Below are 15,590 nucleotides of genomic sequence, written 5' to 3'. Positions count from 1 at the left end.
GCTCACAGGCTCTGGGCAGGGGCTGGACAGGGCAGGGCAAGGGCTAGACAGGAGCTCCACTTGTACTCAACAGGCAACTGAGGTAACTGTGGTTATGCGAGGGGTATATGGCAGACACTTTCTCAGAAATGAATTAAGTAGACTCTCAGTTTAAAGAATTTTCAAGATTTTAAGTGAAAACTTGAGGACTGGAAAGTGTGTATCTGCCGGTGTCCAGCTGAGAGCTTCCAGTCCTCCAGGGTTCTCGGAGGCTGGTGCGCAGCACAGTGACAAACGCTTGTTTAGCATCCAAGAGGCCTGGGCTCAATCCCCAGCACTATGGCAATAATAATAACAATAATAATAATATTATTATTATTATTATTATTATTATTATTATTTTTCTGATGAAATCAGCAGTAATAATAATACTGAGTTTTTTTTTTGGATATCCTGTAGGGAAACAGAGTCAACATTTGTAAGATCTAATGTAACTCAGTGAATATGTATTTTCTAAATGTTAGAAAATCATGCATGAGTAAAAGTCAAGACAGATGAAGGATATTAATGTAACAGAGCACAAAATGTTCACTGCCATGGTTTCAGATTCACAGTAGAACTAACCCTTAAAGAAGCTCCCACTTGTTGCAGGGTAGTGTCTGAAAAAAACCTGCACTCCTATTTGACAGACTACTGGAATGCTTCTCTCTTCTCCAGCCATGTCACACACACAGGGCTGAGTTTCCCCTTCACGTAATTCCCACAGAACAACAATGCAACATAACTAACGGAGGCAGATATAAAAGTCTGGGCTTCTGTTATACCAGTAATTAAAGAGATTTACAAAAATTTAAAACAATCCCACTTTTCTCATTAAACTGTTTTTGTACTAGAAAATAGTTATTCTTAATAAAAATGTTATTTATGTTATCATGCAACAGGTTTGTTATTTATTTAACAATTTAGTAAGCCTTCTGGAGATTCGTTTTAATTTTTAATCTTGTAAACAGAGATAGATATAATCCATGGAGAAAAACACTCTTGGGAGCCCTTGATAAATTTTAAGAGTGTAAAAGGGTCCAGAAGGCAGAGCATGGGCCTCGCTAGGCTGCGCGGCCTGAGCTCCTGACGGGGCTGGGGTGCAAGTGGGGATGGACTGCAGAACAGGCCAGCACGATGCAGCCTGGCGAGTCCAGGGCCATTCCTGACAGCAGCACCGTAGGCCTGTGGCTTCGAGCAGATAATCCTGGAGCCTCAGCTTTCTGCTTTTACAAAATGGGAACAACACCCAACCTGAGGACTCCGAGGGAACTGCAGTGTGGGGACCCACACACAGAGCAGGAGGCCAGAGCCGCCAGCAGGTCTGCAAACTGGACACGTGCCCTGGAGAAACACTCCCAGGACCAGGCAAAGTCCAGCAGACCCATGGGCCCTCACAGGTGGTCAACGCCTCCAGGGTTTCTATTTTATTTTTCCTGTAACATAGAAAATTTAAACCTGGATAATGCAAAGTGCTCTCAGGATTCTGGGGTGAAAAGTGGCTGTTAAGCGTTTCACTCATCGCTGTCAAGGTGCCAGCACAACTCGTAAGGCACACCTCAGTCCACGTTTCAGAGCACTCTACCCACGGAGTGGTGGCTGGGGATGGGAGGGACCGAGGACACTGACAACAGGAGAACCGCGATAAACCGCAGAAAACGGTAAGCTTTAGGGACGGCTGGGGAGTTGGATGTAGTTCAAACACGGCTGGCTCATTTGCCATTTGTAAGAAAGCCTTTGGACACAACTGGCTGCTTATGATTCACACTCAGCAGCACTTGAGTTATCACAACACTCACATCCTGCTTTGCCAGACCATGCAGCTTATCTGTGTGCGTGTTTCTCAATCTGCAGGCACATGCTTTGCACCACCGCAACACACTAACATCACCTCAGCTGTAAGCAGCTTACAATCTTCTCGTTCTGCTGACCATCCTTTATGTCTAGTTTAAAAACAAAGCAGAACACACACACTCAAGCACAGTCCCAGCAGAATGCAAGAAGAGAAAAGTTCGGCTGGAGCAGCAACTTGTTTGAATACCATTCAAAAAAGTCTAAATATCAACTAACAGTTTAAGTGATTCATAACCACACTCCTATGTGCACTGTGATCCACAAAACCACGGAAGCTCGCTGCTCTCAGAAGACACCTCAGTGCGCTGTCTGGTGAGCGGCAGGCACTTTGAGGCCTGGCCTGGCTCAGCACGCGGCCAGAGTGGAAATGTGACAGTGCTGCTGTCCTGAGTTCCCGCCCCACCCCGGGCAGCAGAGGAGAGTCTGGATGGTTTTCTGGGAGTGGAGGGAGGCCTGTCGAGACAGAGGGGTGACTAGTGACAGCCTCCATCAGAAAGTTCCATGAGCACCACTCAGGTCAGGCTCAGGCTCCTCTTGGCCTCTCCCAAGCTCACTGCTGGTGGGCGCTGTCCTGCAGCCTCCAGTGGCTGAGGATGGAGGACACTCTGAAATAGGCAAGTGCCGCCATGTAGCAGTCACAACCCAAAGGCTGGGTTTACCTTAAGTGACTTAGACCGTGGGGACGCAGCTCCTAGAAAAACAAGTTCGCCCTCCACAAAGAACATTCTCCTTGCCCCTCCATCAAGGCAGTCAGTATCCCCAGCACTGACAAGGAAACCAAGCTGGGGGGCTCGGCCACTCGACAGAGTGTCAGAGCTTGTGCCCGAGCAGCTGTGGGGCAAGGTGTCTTTGGATCTGTGCTCCACCCTGCACCACTGTGGAGCTCAGAACTATTAAGTACAAACTTTCTGCAAGAAATCAACTTTGGGATCCTGAATTTCAAGAAAATTCCACATGAATTATGTCCACAATTAGGACATATGCTTAAGGGAAGATGTATAGAATAGTAATTATGGTATTTTGCAGCGTGGATTTCTAACTTGTCAAACCCAAGCTTTTTATTTATATTTGCCTTATTATTCCTAGGGCTCTATAGCCAAGAAGTCGGGCTGCACGGTCGCTCAGATGGCGTGCGACGCTGATGGGCAGGTAGTGTTCCTCAGGCACTCTGGGACCTACTCACTCAAGGCCCAAATCACCCTCAGATCCAGGTGCTATGATTCACCCTCCCTCGCAAGAGGGGAACTGAAGAAAGGAAAACTAAGTGACTGCCCCAGGGTACCGCAAGCCCCAGACTGGCCTCAGACCCAGGCAGATGGGCCCAGAGCCCAAGCTTTATAGGGCAAAGATGTCTGCAACTTCTCCTCACCACCAAGGTTTCTAGTTGACATTTAAAGGAAGTGTCCTACCTCAGGCTTACTCAGGCTGGATGAGACCAGGGAGCCGGATCCCACGTCCAAATCCCACTGCTTTTTACCATGATTCTCGGCATCCAAAGCGGCAATCCGTCCATCTAGAGTACTGATGATCACTAATGACCTGTGGATTCAAATGAGGAGGACAAAATCAGAAAACTGTCTAAGAGGCTGTGCACTTATTCCCTGCACCTGAAGGAACCCTGGCCCCGCCAGGCCCCCACTAGGGAGAGGAAAGAGGGGAGCCCACCTCCCGCTTCCACATCCTGCCACCACCATTGACACTACACTCCCTTCAGCTGTTTATATCAGGCATGAAAAGCCCCAATGCCTAGGTCACCGTCCTTCTACACCAAATCCCATGGGGAACTCACTACCTCCTGCTGTCCTCTCCTCCCACCTCCTCCACCTCCCCAAAGCGCTTCCCCTGAACTATCCTCCCAAATGTTCGCTCATCTTGCTCACATAGAAACCGGGCGCTCCCTAAGGACACCTATACCCTAGAGGAGCAGAGCATGCTGTTCTCCATGGCCCCTGACCCTGGGTCCCGATAGGTAGGTGTGTGTGCTGCTGTGTCTCCATGTCGTGGTCCCCCTCTCCCCTCTGGAGCCCTTGGGCTCAGACTGTTCCAGCATCACCTCTCCCAGGAGTCACAGAAGGGTCCAACATCACCAGCCGATTCCTGCAGAGCCCCAGGGCACCAGCCTGCTCCTGTAGGGGCCCGGGGGTCACCAGCCAACTCCTGCAGGGTCCCAGGGTCACCAGCCTACTCCTGCAGGGCCCCAGGGTCACCAGCCGATTCCTGCAGGGCCCCAGGGGTCACCAGCCCGCTCCTGCAGGGTTCCAGGGTCACCAAATGACTCCTGCAGGGCTCTGGGTCACCAGCCGACTTCTGCAGGGCCCCAGGGTCACCAGCCGACTCCTGCAGGGTGTCTGTCAACTGCCGGGTTCCGGTCATGGCCTCACCTGCCTCTGTGGGTTCTCACCCCTCCGTCCACCTCTCTCAGCCACTGCGGTGGTCAGACCTGGACCAGGGCATTACCAGCATCAACCTCCCTGCCCTCTGAGATCTCAAGCATCCGCCCAGTACCAATGCCTCTGTCCAGCTCACTCCCTGCCCCTGGCCCCTCCTGCCACTGGTCTATGGCCCTCACCCCATCGTGCCGTTCCCCTGGAGCAGCCCCTGCACAAGGCCCTTACTGCCTCTCCCAGACCCAGCTGCGAGCAGCTCCCTCAGCTTGCCCTGCACCGCACAGACCCGTGGCAGGTGGAAAAGCCGGCTGTGCTGACGGCTCACCTTCACTCACGACCACCACTCTGGAAAAGGGCTGGTGACACTGCACAACCCGACATCCTTCCCATGTCCCTCACTACCCCAGGAAGGAGCTTAATGTGGCCTCCCCTCCCCGGACTTCGGCCCCCAGCTCCTCTGAGCTCGCCAGTCTGCCCAAGGAAGGAAAGGCAGTGCCTGGAGCACGCCTCCCGCTACGGGACCTGTTCACCAGCACCGGACGGGACTCCAGCTTCCCTCCCGCGTGCAGGTGAGCTTCAGGGTCCACTCCATCAGCCCCCCTGCCCACTTCGGCACAGCACTGGCCCTCCTGCAAAGGCGAGGACACCTCCAGCATCAAACCTGCCAATACTTCCTCTTGCTGAAAAATGAAACCAGAGACCTGTGAGGTGGCCAAACCTGTGATCCCAGCGGCTCAGGAGGCTGAGGCAGGAGGATTGCTAATTCAAAGCCAGCCTCAGCAACAGGAGGTAGTTAGCAGTTCAATGAGACCCTGTCTCTAAATAAAATGTAAAATAGGACTGGGGATGTGGCTCAGTGGTCGAGTGCTCCTGAGTTCAATCCCTGGTACCCCCCCCCCAAAAAAAAAAAAAGAAACCAGAACAAACAAAACTCTCTCCTGCTCTGGCTCCCACCCCATTTCTTGCTCTTTGTATCAAAACTCTTGGAAAACTCTTGGAAGAGCATTCCGTACTGTCTCCATGTCCTCCCTCCGTTTTGAACCAGATCTCTGCCTGACCGCCCTGTCCAGCAATTCCTGGAGTAGTCCCCAGGAGTCCTGTAGACAGCACCTGGGGCCAGGCTCAGGTCTCAGCTCACCATCCAGCAAGGTGGACCAGCTCCCCAACCCTCCACGAAGCACACTCCTTGGTGGCTTCTAGCTCCTAATTTTTATTTTTATTTTTTTACACACTCAATTCTATGCTATTCTTTCTTGGTTTCATTTTTGAGTTCCTTTTCATCTTTTTTCTCATAAAACACTCTCTACCTACGTGTATATTTTTTGGCGCTCTGATCCAGTCCGTGGTATTAAACACCTTGTAGGCTAGCAGCACCTGGCTCTCTCTCTGGCTCCAGGCCTCTCCCTGGGCTCTGGACATGCCTGTCTAACCACCTGCCCCTCCAAGTGCCCGACAAGCTTCTGCAGGGAGACTCCCAGAGTTCCTCCACCACAGCAGGCATAGTTTTCCCTCAGGCCTTCGCATCACTGTGGTTCTGCCCGGAACACACCCGATCCAAGGCAGGCCCTCCGTCAACCTCTGTTGAGTCACAGGCGAGTGCTGCAGGGATTCTAGACCTGCTGGCACATGTCTGCTCTAAAGAACATGCAAATCCCAAGCACATGGCCCTGCTGCTGGTGGGACCACAGAAACCACCCCCTCCCTTCCACTGACCAGGAGCACAGACAGACAAATCTGGAGTGTAAACCCACCTGAGACCTTTCAAAGCACAGTCTACCAATTGAAGCCACAAAATTATTCATTTCCAAACTATACACTCAATCTCATTTTGAAATTTCCTAATGGTAACTCTTGGTCTAGTTTGCAAAAATAAAGGCTTTGCCCGGCTACAAATCTTACACTTTCAGATGACAGGCAGGAGAGAGCCAGCTCCCCTCCCACCATGCACTCCTGGGTAAAGCAACCCGGCAGCAACTGGAGGAGGCTTCCAGGAAGGTCCACACTCGAAGACAGAATCTCATCAAGCGATAGGCCACAGGGTGATAGCCCAGCTGGCTCTTTCCCAGTCCCACTATGGACACATCCAGTTTTCTGTTCAAGATCTCTAACTGCCAATAAGTGGCCCAACGACAGTAACAAAAATCTTCAACTGAAACAGAACTGATGTGCAGGCAGCAGCAACCCGTGAAAACCTACAGAGGGTGTCCGCACTTGAACGTGGCTGTGTTAAGATTGAGAACCCACATGTGGACGGACCGCCTGGGGCACTCCACTTACACAGCCTGCACTGGTCTTTGAGTGTTGCTAACTCTACCTTCACCTTCAGAACAAAGAAACTAAACAATAAAATTTGCCCAGACACATGTCATATGTATATAAAAACACATTTTAACAAAAACTTGGTTTAATATGTTAACTATTCTTTCACTAAAAAACTATCACAGGTATACTGAACTGAGTCAAATGTTGTGCTTTTTGGCCAATCCATTCTGTTTTTTAAAGTAAATGAGGTATTTTAATAAACTATTATGTTTAAATGATATAAGAATAACAATATTGCAAACTTGAGCAATATTTCAAAATACAAACACAGGCAGGAACAACCGAGTGTATCACTGACCTAACTGCTATTCGCTCCTGGATTTGCATCGGCACCTTTCGTTATTTCAACCCCTCTTCATGTGAGTAATAGCAACCCCCTAGCTAGCAGTCAGGTGTCCACCAACACTCACACACACACACACACACACACACACACACACGCCCCCTTCACCCTCTCTCACGCCCAAGCCTGGGTGCATTATAAGCTAGCTCCTTCGTACTGCAGGTGTCCTGAGGGGGATTCCCTTTAGCTGCAGCTGATGCAGCAGCACAGGACAGTACAGACCGGCCACTATTTAGACCACCTAACCACCATCCAAAAGGGGGATGCTCACTGGCATAGACTGAGAAAAGCATTAAATAGATATTGCTTTAAAATTAAAAAGTACTTAGAGGCCAGGCACAGTGGCGCACACCTGTAATCCCTGCAGCTTGGGAGGCTGAGGCAGGAGGATCACGGAGTTCAAAGCCAGCTTCAGCAACAGCAAGGCATTAAGCAACTGAGGCAGACCCTGTCTCTAAATAAAAAAATACAAAATAGTGCTGGGGATGTGGCTCAGTGGTTGAGTGCCGACGAGTTCAATCCCTAGTACCAAAAAAAAAAAAAAGTACTTAGGTTGAATGCAGGGTGAAAGATCAGTAATAAGATATGGCATCAGAACAAATGTAGAGATGAAAAGCAGGGAGAACAAAGGCCATTCATCTCCCCATGATCACCTTATAAAGAAGATGAAAAGCACTCACTCATTCAAGAATTGAAGGGACTGCAGGGCACTACTGGAAGACAGGACAGAGCCTGCAGTCAGACCTGGGCACATGCCGCAGCTTTCCCCACTTTCTCCAGGCAAAACTCAGCTACGTCCCCTGTCCCAGTCTACCTGCTCAACCTTACCAACAATCTGCAGTGTTGATTCAAAACTATTAAGGTCACAGGTCCTATCCCACAAGGGGGCTTGGAGGACACATCTCAGCAAACACCCCAGGTGGGTTTAAAGAGAAGGCTAGCGGTGCAGGCCCTGACTGGCCTGGAGAGCCATTTCCTTGAAGAAGAAAGAAGTCATTTATGGCCTGGAACACGTCCGCCAGTAACTGCTTTGAAATGTCCGTTCCTCACACCTTGCTTGGTTTGCAAAGGCTTTGCTTGGATGGTTCCACAGTGAGTACTGTTCTGGGTCCTCCAAGCTCCCCGCAGGAGAGCCCGCTGCTCTCTGCCACACCCGCCTCCTCATCACGTCTGTGCGCCCAGAAGCCACGAAGCAGTGGCAGGCCAGCGCCTCACCATGGACAGCCTTCAGCAGACTATCTGCACCTTCCTGCATCTTCTGACCTTCTGTCCTTTAACACCTTCTGTCCTGCATCCTCCTCCTCCAGGTCCACGCCCACAGCCTCCTCTCCAAACCCACAGAGTCCCAAGCACCCTCTCCTCCACCTGCTTCTCCACCAGGACCTCCTCCTCCTACACAGCAGAGCACCTGTCTCCCAGCACTGAACAGGATGTCCACTGGGCCTGCGCCCTCCACCCCACATTGACACACCAGCCCTGTACTCAGATCCACTTCTGAAACCTCTTCCTGCCTCAGGCCACCACCCCAAGCTAGAACAGGGGCTCCATGACCAGAGCACCCCAAGAGGCTCCGACATCTTCCGGCCACGGCTTTTCCCCTCAGCTATGTTCTACAGCTGAGATCTGATAACCTGCTGCTTACCCAAGGGAGGCCACACTGCCTCGCCTGTCCAGGAGCCCCAGCCTGGCACCAGTGCACTTGCTAATGTCCCTTGTGCCTCTTCTGCCCATACAACCTCCTTTCCTGCACCTCTCAAATGAGCAGCACCTTCAGGGGCTCTACCTCTCCCTGCCACTCCTCACCTGCAGCACCCCAGGGGTCTACCTGTCCCTGCCCCCCTCTCCTGCAGCACCCCAGGGGTTCTTCCTCTTCAACAAAGTTCCTTTGCTCATTTATGTTTTCACCTCTGCCTTCGAATATTTCATTTGCCAAATGAATACTGTCTCTCATGAATTACTCCATCTCTAAAGGAAATACTTAAGAGTCAATCTAATTATTCAGGATTTCTGGAAAGAAATAAACATAATTATAATCTAAGGTTTGATATAATTCTAGTTCAAAGCAAAGAAACTTGAGTTTTAAGTTCACTTCCTCCTTATTAAATGTCCACTTTCCATTGGGTGATTTTCCAACACTGAGGAACTTACAGATCTCCAAGCAGACCCCTGGGGTCTGGGAGCATTGCCGCAGGCTCACCATACCACTCCCCACTGGGCCCCTGCTCAAAGGGTCCTGTGGCCCACACTGTCCTTGGCCGTCCCTTGTCACTGGAGGACTCTATCCTCTTCACTCTCCACTACTGCAGGACTCTCGTTGCCATTGTAACAAGTCCATTAAACACAATCATCCCCCTCTCAAGGAAGAGATGTTTATGCGCTCTAGGACCGAGCAGTGCCTCGTCCTGGTGAGAGGCAACAGTGTCTGCTGAGCAACCCAGGAGGGCAGACCCGTTACCCACATCAAACAAGACAGAGGCCAGGTAGGGTCCTGCGCCGTGTCTGCAAGAAGAGGGGATCCCCGACACTCACCCTACTGCCCTGCCACCCTAAGTCTGCCTAAGTGGCTACTGCTGCATCCCACCATAGACACAGTGCTCCTCCTGCCAGGGGTCTCACCAGAAGTCATTTATCCTATAACTGCTCTGAGTGTGCACTCAATTTAGCAGAAAAGACCAGAAGGAATACGCAATTTTTTTTTTTTAAAGAATTAGTCACTCAGAACATCTGCCTACTTCAGTCAAGCTGGGTTCTGAGAAGCAGGTGCTAAAGTCCTTCATAAAGCAATTTCAAAGGAGCCATCAGGAGCCAGATTCCTGTAGAAATTTCCCATGGGTAAGAAGAGAAGCAGGTGACAGGACAGTGTCCCATGGACTGAGCCGTTTCTGCACTGGCAACTGCTCTTCTTTCTTTCTTTTCCTGGGGGACAACTTTCACAGAGGTGAAAATGGGATCTGGTTGAATCTGGTATGTTTTTGTTTCTTTCCCCTGAATCCTCTGTCCCTTAAGCTCTCACATTCTCATTCCAAAACAAACAGACTGCTTGGGCTTTACTTTCCTTGCCTACAAAGGGAACCTTCAGATCAACTCCTTTATGTCAACATCCCTCAAGCGAGCTGCGCCCCAAATCAAAACAAGTACAATATGAGAAATCACCAACTGTTCTCCACCGCCTCCACACGTCAGCTGCATCCTGAAGAAACAACCTGATTTTTGATGCTACAGGTGATGTAAGAGTGACAGGTGTTTCTTCCTGTTAGACCAAGACATTGTGGAAGCACTTCTGCTTTACTCCGTGGAACATTTTTCATCAAAATGGTTATTCACAACGGTTAGAAAAACACGTTTAGCCTCCTGTGCTCACTCAGGTCTGTGACTCACATGTCCTCCCCAGGGCTTGTGGTTGCTGGAGCTGGGGACTGACCCAGGGATTCTCCCATATGAAGTGGGTGGCCCACCCCTGAGCCAAAGCCTTCCTCTGCATGCTTTAAACATGCTGGTAACAGGCACATATGAGCTCCTCTCTTACAGAAAAAGGAGAGAAGCAGATGGAGTTCCCAGGGACTGAAGAGCCACACGGCAACTACCACTCAGAGCAAGATCAAGAGGGTCCCTCTGCAGATGCCTCACAGCACAGGGAGCCCAGTTGAAATGAATAGTGGCCCCCACTCCTGTCCTGTGACACCAGACTGGCAGCTAAGAACAACTGCAGACAGGAAGGACAGTCCATCACTTGTCCAGAGTAGGTTTATTTTGACTTATAAACTGCTTTCAAAGTTATGTGTAAATTCTTTAAATGTGATTTTAGGTAACCTGGAGAGTCTCGAGTCAGAAGAATGAGCATTGTTGGGACTGGATGACTGAGCTCCCTTTCAACCTTGAATTCTGAGATGCTAAGGAGTCAATGGTCCTGGTAGTTAACAAACAGACAAAACCATGACTATGGCCAGGCATGGTGGTGCACATTTGCCATCCCAGCAACATGGGAGACCAAGGCAGGAGGATCCCGAGCTCAGTGATACCCTGTCTCAAAATAAAAAGAGCCAGGCGCAGTGGCGCATGCTTATAATCCCAGCAGCTTGGGAGGCTGAGGCAGGAGGATTGGAGAGTTCAAAGCCAACCTCAGCAAAAGTGAGGCACTAAGCAACTCAATGAGACCCTGTCTCTAAATAAAATATAAAATAGGGCTGGGGATGAGGCTCAGTGGTCGAGGGCCCTTGAGTTCAACACCCGGGAACCCTCAAAAAATAAATAAATAAAAAGGCTGGGGATGAAGCTCAGTGGTAGAGCACCCCTGGGTCCTATCCCCAGTACCACACCAAAAAAAAAAAAAAAAAATCATGGATCTAAAAATCAGGAGGAAGACCAGATTTCTGTCCTGTAGTTTCACATCAAGTCAGCTTGTGAAAAAGGATGGAGAGGAAAGACAAAGAGAAATTAAGGAAATAAACCATCTCACATTTGCAAAGTCTTTTCATGTTATCTCTTAATCCCCCAAATTCTGCTTACAGGCGCAAACTGAGGCAGCACCAGGGAGTGACAGCAAGCGGTTAGAGGCTGACTAGAAAGAAAACAGACTTCCGAGCTGGTGTGACAGGCTAAAGGGGCTCTTCCCAGTGTCTTCAGGATGCCTTCCTGTGAAGATGCCCAGCCCTCTGCAGGAACCACAAGGAACATGCTCCGATCTGTACGTCAGAGGTTGAGTCCAAAACCGTAGCATAAGTCACACTGACATCCACAAAACTTAAGAGTGAGGCAAGGTTAAGGCTTTCTTCTAGACGTCTGCAGCCACCAAACCATTCAAATTTCAACATGTTTAGCAGAGGAAACACAAGACTGCTACCACAAAAAAAAAAAAAAAAAAAAAAAAAAAAAAAAGCTCATTTTAGCTACTTTAAAAGAAAAACAGTTCATTCACATGCTTGAGATGCAGAGTAAGCATCCTGAATGAAACCAGTGAAGAGCAAAGAATCCTTTTAAGAGAAAAAAAGCACTGAGCAGGTGAGCCTCATCTTGCTTCTTGAGCATCAAAACACAACATGCAAAAATAAAGATCTCGATTCCCCCCCTCCACACCAGCTCTGGTCAGTGAGTTTTGCAAGGACTGTGGTTCTTCACAGCTGTTTGTAATAAATGGTTGGTTAATTCAAATCTGTTCCTCTAACCTTCCTCCCTGAAACAAACAGGATATTGGTCTATTATTATGAAGCTAATAGTCTATGTTTTTCTTTTCCAGTTAAAGAGCATTTAGAAAAAACTTCTATGAATTTTGCATGTCTATGTTTTTCTTTTCCAGTTGAAGAGCACTTAGAAAAAACTTCTATGAACTTTGCATATTTATCTTCTATTGACTATCAAATTCTGTTCCACACTGTCTTAACTTTACACTACCAGACACCCCTAAACCAGGACCATCTCCTCTCAGCCAACTCTATGTGCCAGAGATCACTTGCTCTTCCAGGCAAAATTCCTCTTATGTTTAGTCTTGTATTTGAGCAAAACTGAACCTTCTACCTGCCAACTAGATCCTGCCCAACTCCCTTCACCTCTTTGTCTACTCTTTTCATTTGTAACCTGTTTATACAGGCTCCCTCCTTGCAGTCTGTAGGTCAGAGGTCCCTTGTCCCAAAAGTTGCCTATTATCAGTGAGGCCAGGAGGCAGTGGGGCAGAGAGGGAGGGATCAAAGAGCTCTTGCAATCTGCACTTGGGTCTGCTTTACATTGTCCATGTGCTCACTCCCAGCCTCTCCTCTCCACGTCCTAGTCTTGTTGTTCCAACCTAGCCAGCGGCACTTCTGCCTTCCCAAGGAGGGGGAATTTCCTGAGGTTTATCCATGGGTGCCACCTCTTTTTCACAACTTCAGCTCTCTGCCCTGAATGCTGTTCAGGCCCAGGCCCTCATTTCCACCTGTCTCCCTCGGCCTGTCCTGCCTGTGCCTTTTGGCATCCTTACCTCCAGTTCCACACACACCATAGCTAGAGAAACACACTGGAAGCATATGTCAACATATGCTACATAACATTTCCCAAACTAATGTGTGTGAATTACATGGTCCAGTGGGTCTGAGGGGGTACCTGATTATGGAGTTCTGCTGCACTCCAAGGGGATGGTACTATTAAATAGCATAAGGGGACACAGGGACAGACAGACAGACGGACGGGGACACACACACACACACACACAATAACCCCAATCTAGCCTCATCTTCTACTTGTCTAGCCTCATCTTCTACTACTCCTCCCTGCCCAGCACACATCTGAATCTCTGTGACACAGCTTACATACACCACAGATGTACATGGAACAAAACATTTTCTAAATGTAATTTCCTGCCTTTGTGTCTCTTGCCGATTTCTCAACTCCAATGTCTATCAGAATTCTACCCACTTAGAACCACAGCCTCTGGGACAGGAGTCCCCTGTGTTTCTCCTTTGCTAGGAAAGCAATAATCCTTCTTTTTCCTTTTTTCTAAAAAAAAAAAAAATATTTACCCACTTTTCAAGAACTCACTCATCCTGCTACAGCATGTCTCACCCAACAAGCACCACAAAAATCCTGGGACACCTATGACACTAATCTGCACTGCTCCTGCTCTGTACTGCCAACAGTGGTCTCCTTATTTCACTCTCATGCTGGACTACACCCTCCTAGGAGGGCAGGGGCTGCCTGCTCAGCATCTGTAATCCCAGGGCATCTCCAGCTCTGGTCAGTGACAGTACTTGTATTCTAGAAAAACAAAATATCCTACTCCATATAATTTGCTGAGGAGCTGCTTCAGAAGCTTCTTTAAGAAAAGCTCTTCAGAAGAGCTGACTCATTAGCAAGTCTATGACAATTTTGTGACATATGTTACTTAAAGTATTCAAATATAAACATTCAAATGGTACCTAAAGAAAGTTACCACTTATGCTATTTATTGTACTCTCCAGGCATACAGATCAAGGTTCTGATACTTGACTAAAAATTAAATCTAACATGTTATGATCTAGTAATTACTATATTGTAAGTTTAAGATACTTTGTGATCCTAATTCTTGCCCTCCTGGCTTAATGTACCTAATGCTCCTTTTATCCTTTCATCATTCCATTTGTTAAGGAGCACACCACATTCTTCCACGTTTGCTAGGACTGGACGGCTGCAGAAGATTTTATTTACCATTATCATGTCTTGGGTTTGCATTAAGTCTTTGAAAAGTGCTTTAAAACATGTACCTCAAAGCAATATGTTTAAGGCGGCTAAGAAATCCTACAAGTTCCGTATATTACTGTTAATACAGCAGCCCCTTACCCCCACCCCCGGCTTGTCTTCCTGTTATATTAGCTGTTAATAAATCAGCCCCTTACCCCCACCCCCGGCTTGTCTTCCCAAGACCTGAAGACCTCGCTCACGCTGGGCAAGCGCTCGAACCACAAAACTACATCTCCAAACCCAGTAAAGCCTTCGGTATCAAGGAGCGGCCAGTATTCAAGAACCTAACATGCATGGCTCCTAAACTTTTAGAGCGTTCAGGAACTGTCTGCGGCGCTCATTAAAAAAAGCAGATCTAGCTCCTGCCCGGCAGAAGCCCCATTCAGCAGCCCTGGGGTGGAGCCTAGAAAACTATACCCAACCCACATCCCAGGTGGTTTTGATGCAGGTGCTCCGCAGACCTCAATTAGAGGAATACTGATCGCAGCCCGAGTCGGGGACACCGCGGAGCCGTGTCTGAAGGAAAACGTAGACTTCCCTTCCGCAGCCCGTTCTCAAAACAGCTGTCACCGCAGCGCAGGCACCGGGTGATTCCCGCAAGGCAAAGGGGAAGGGAAAGGAAAAGGAGGCTTGGAGGACGAAGAAAGCCCGGAAACGAGGACAACCCGCGGGTGAGGCTTCTTTCAAGCCCGCCTGCGCCCGCCCGGGCTGCAAGGACGCCTCCCCGCCCGCAGCCAGCGGCGAACACCCTCACCTGCCGCGCGGCCGCAGTTCGGCGGCGTCGGGATCCGGCGCCCGCGGATCCTGCTCCCCCGCGGCGGCAGGCAGCGCCTCGGCGTCCTCCACCGTCACCTCGGCAGCCCCGGGCCCAGCCGCAGATGTCGAAGTGGGGGCGGCCGCGGCGCCCAAGCCAAGCGCCGGCGCGGGGATGCGCGCGCGTCCCGCCGCTCCGGGCCGCGCCAATCCCAGCAGCAGCGGCGGCAGCAGCAGCAGCAGCAGCGGCAGCGCCCGCGGCCCCGGGCGGCCGGCGCGTGCCATCAGCGGCCCGGCCCGCGAGCGCGCATGGAGGTGCCGCCGCGCGCCGCTCCGAGCCCCAACCAGCGCAAGACGTTCCAGAGACCAGCAGTCGTCCAGACGGTCCCAGCAGCCCGCCGCGCTCCGGCCACGTCTCAGCCCGGCAGCGGGAACCGCCTCCTGAGTGACAGCCGCCCTCTGGCAGCGCCCAGGAGCGACGTCGGCTGTGTGCTCTCTGATTGGCTGCGGGCCTTGCTACTCTGCAAAGGGCGGGCTCTTCTTGATGGGCCACATCACACCTACCAATCAAATCGTGTTTCCATTCCTCGTAGCCTGGCTCTTTTCCGGACGGCGTTACCAATGAGAAATGCCCAGCCCCGAGTGCTCCTCTCTGATTGGCGAGCTCGGCAGTTCCCGGAACACCTTTTCTGAAGCAGATTTGCCATCCTGGTGTCTGGCCTCGCCTC

The 15,590-nt window shown here is 50.0% G+C and overlaps 1 protein-coding gene across 1 annotated transcript in view; it reads right to left on the bottom strand.

Moving 5' to 3' along the window:
* The window catches only part of Eif2ak3 (eukaryotic translation initiation factor 2 alpha kinase 3), a 52,989-nt gene extending 37,827 nt beyond the window's left edge, over nt 1-15,162 (bottom strand). The window contains exons 1-2 of the mRNA XM_027948850.2: nt 14,864-15,162; nt 3,282-3,411 (exon numbers count right to left, since the gene is read on the bottom strand). Of these exons, the coding sequence (XP_027804651.2) occupies nt 3,282-3,411; nt 14,864-15,147 (414 nt within the window). The 5' untranslated portion in view covers nt 15,148-15,162. The remainder of the gene's footprint in view (nt 1-3,281; nt 3,412-14,863) is intronic.
* Between the last annotated feature and the right edge of the window lie 428 nt (nt 15,163-15,590).

Source organism: Marmota flaviventris, chromosome 14 (assembly GCF_047511675.1).
Source record: "Marmota flaviventris isolate mMarFla1 chromosome 14, mMarFla1.hap1, whole genome shotgun sequence".
Classification (NCBI taxonomy): domain Eukaryota; kingdom Metazoa; phylum Chordata; class Mammalia; order Rodentia; family Sciuridae; genus Marmota; species Marmota flaviventris.
Note: the sequence above shows the minus strand (reverse complement) of the source record. Positions and strands in the feature narration are given on the sequence as shown.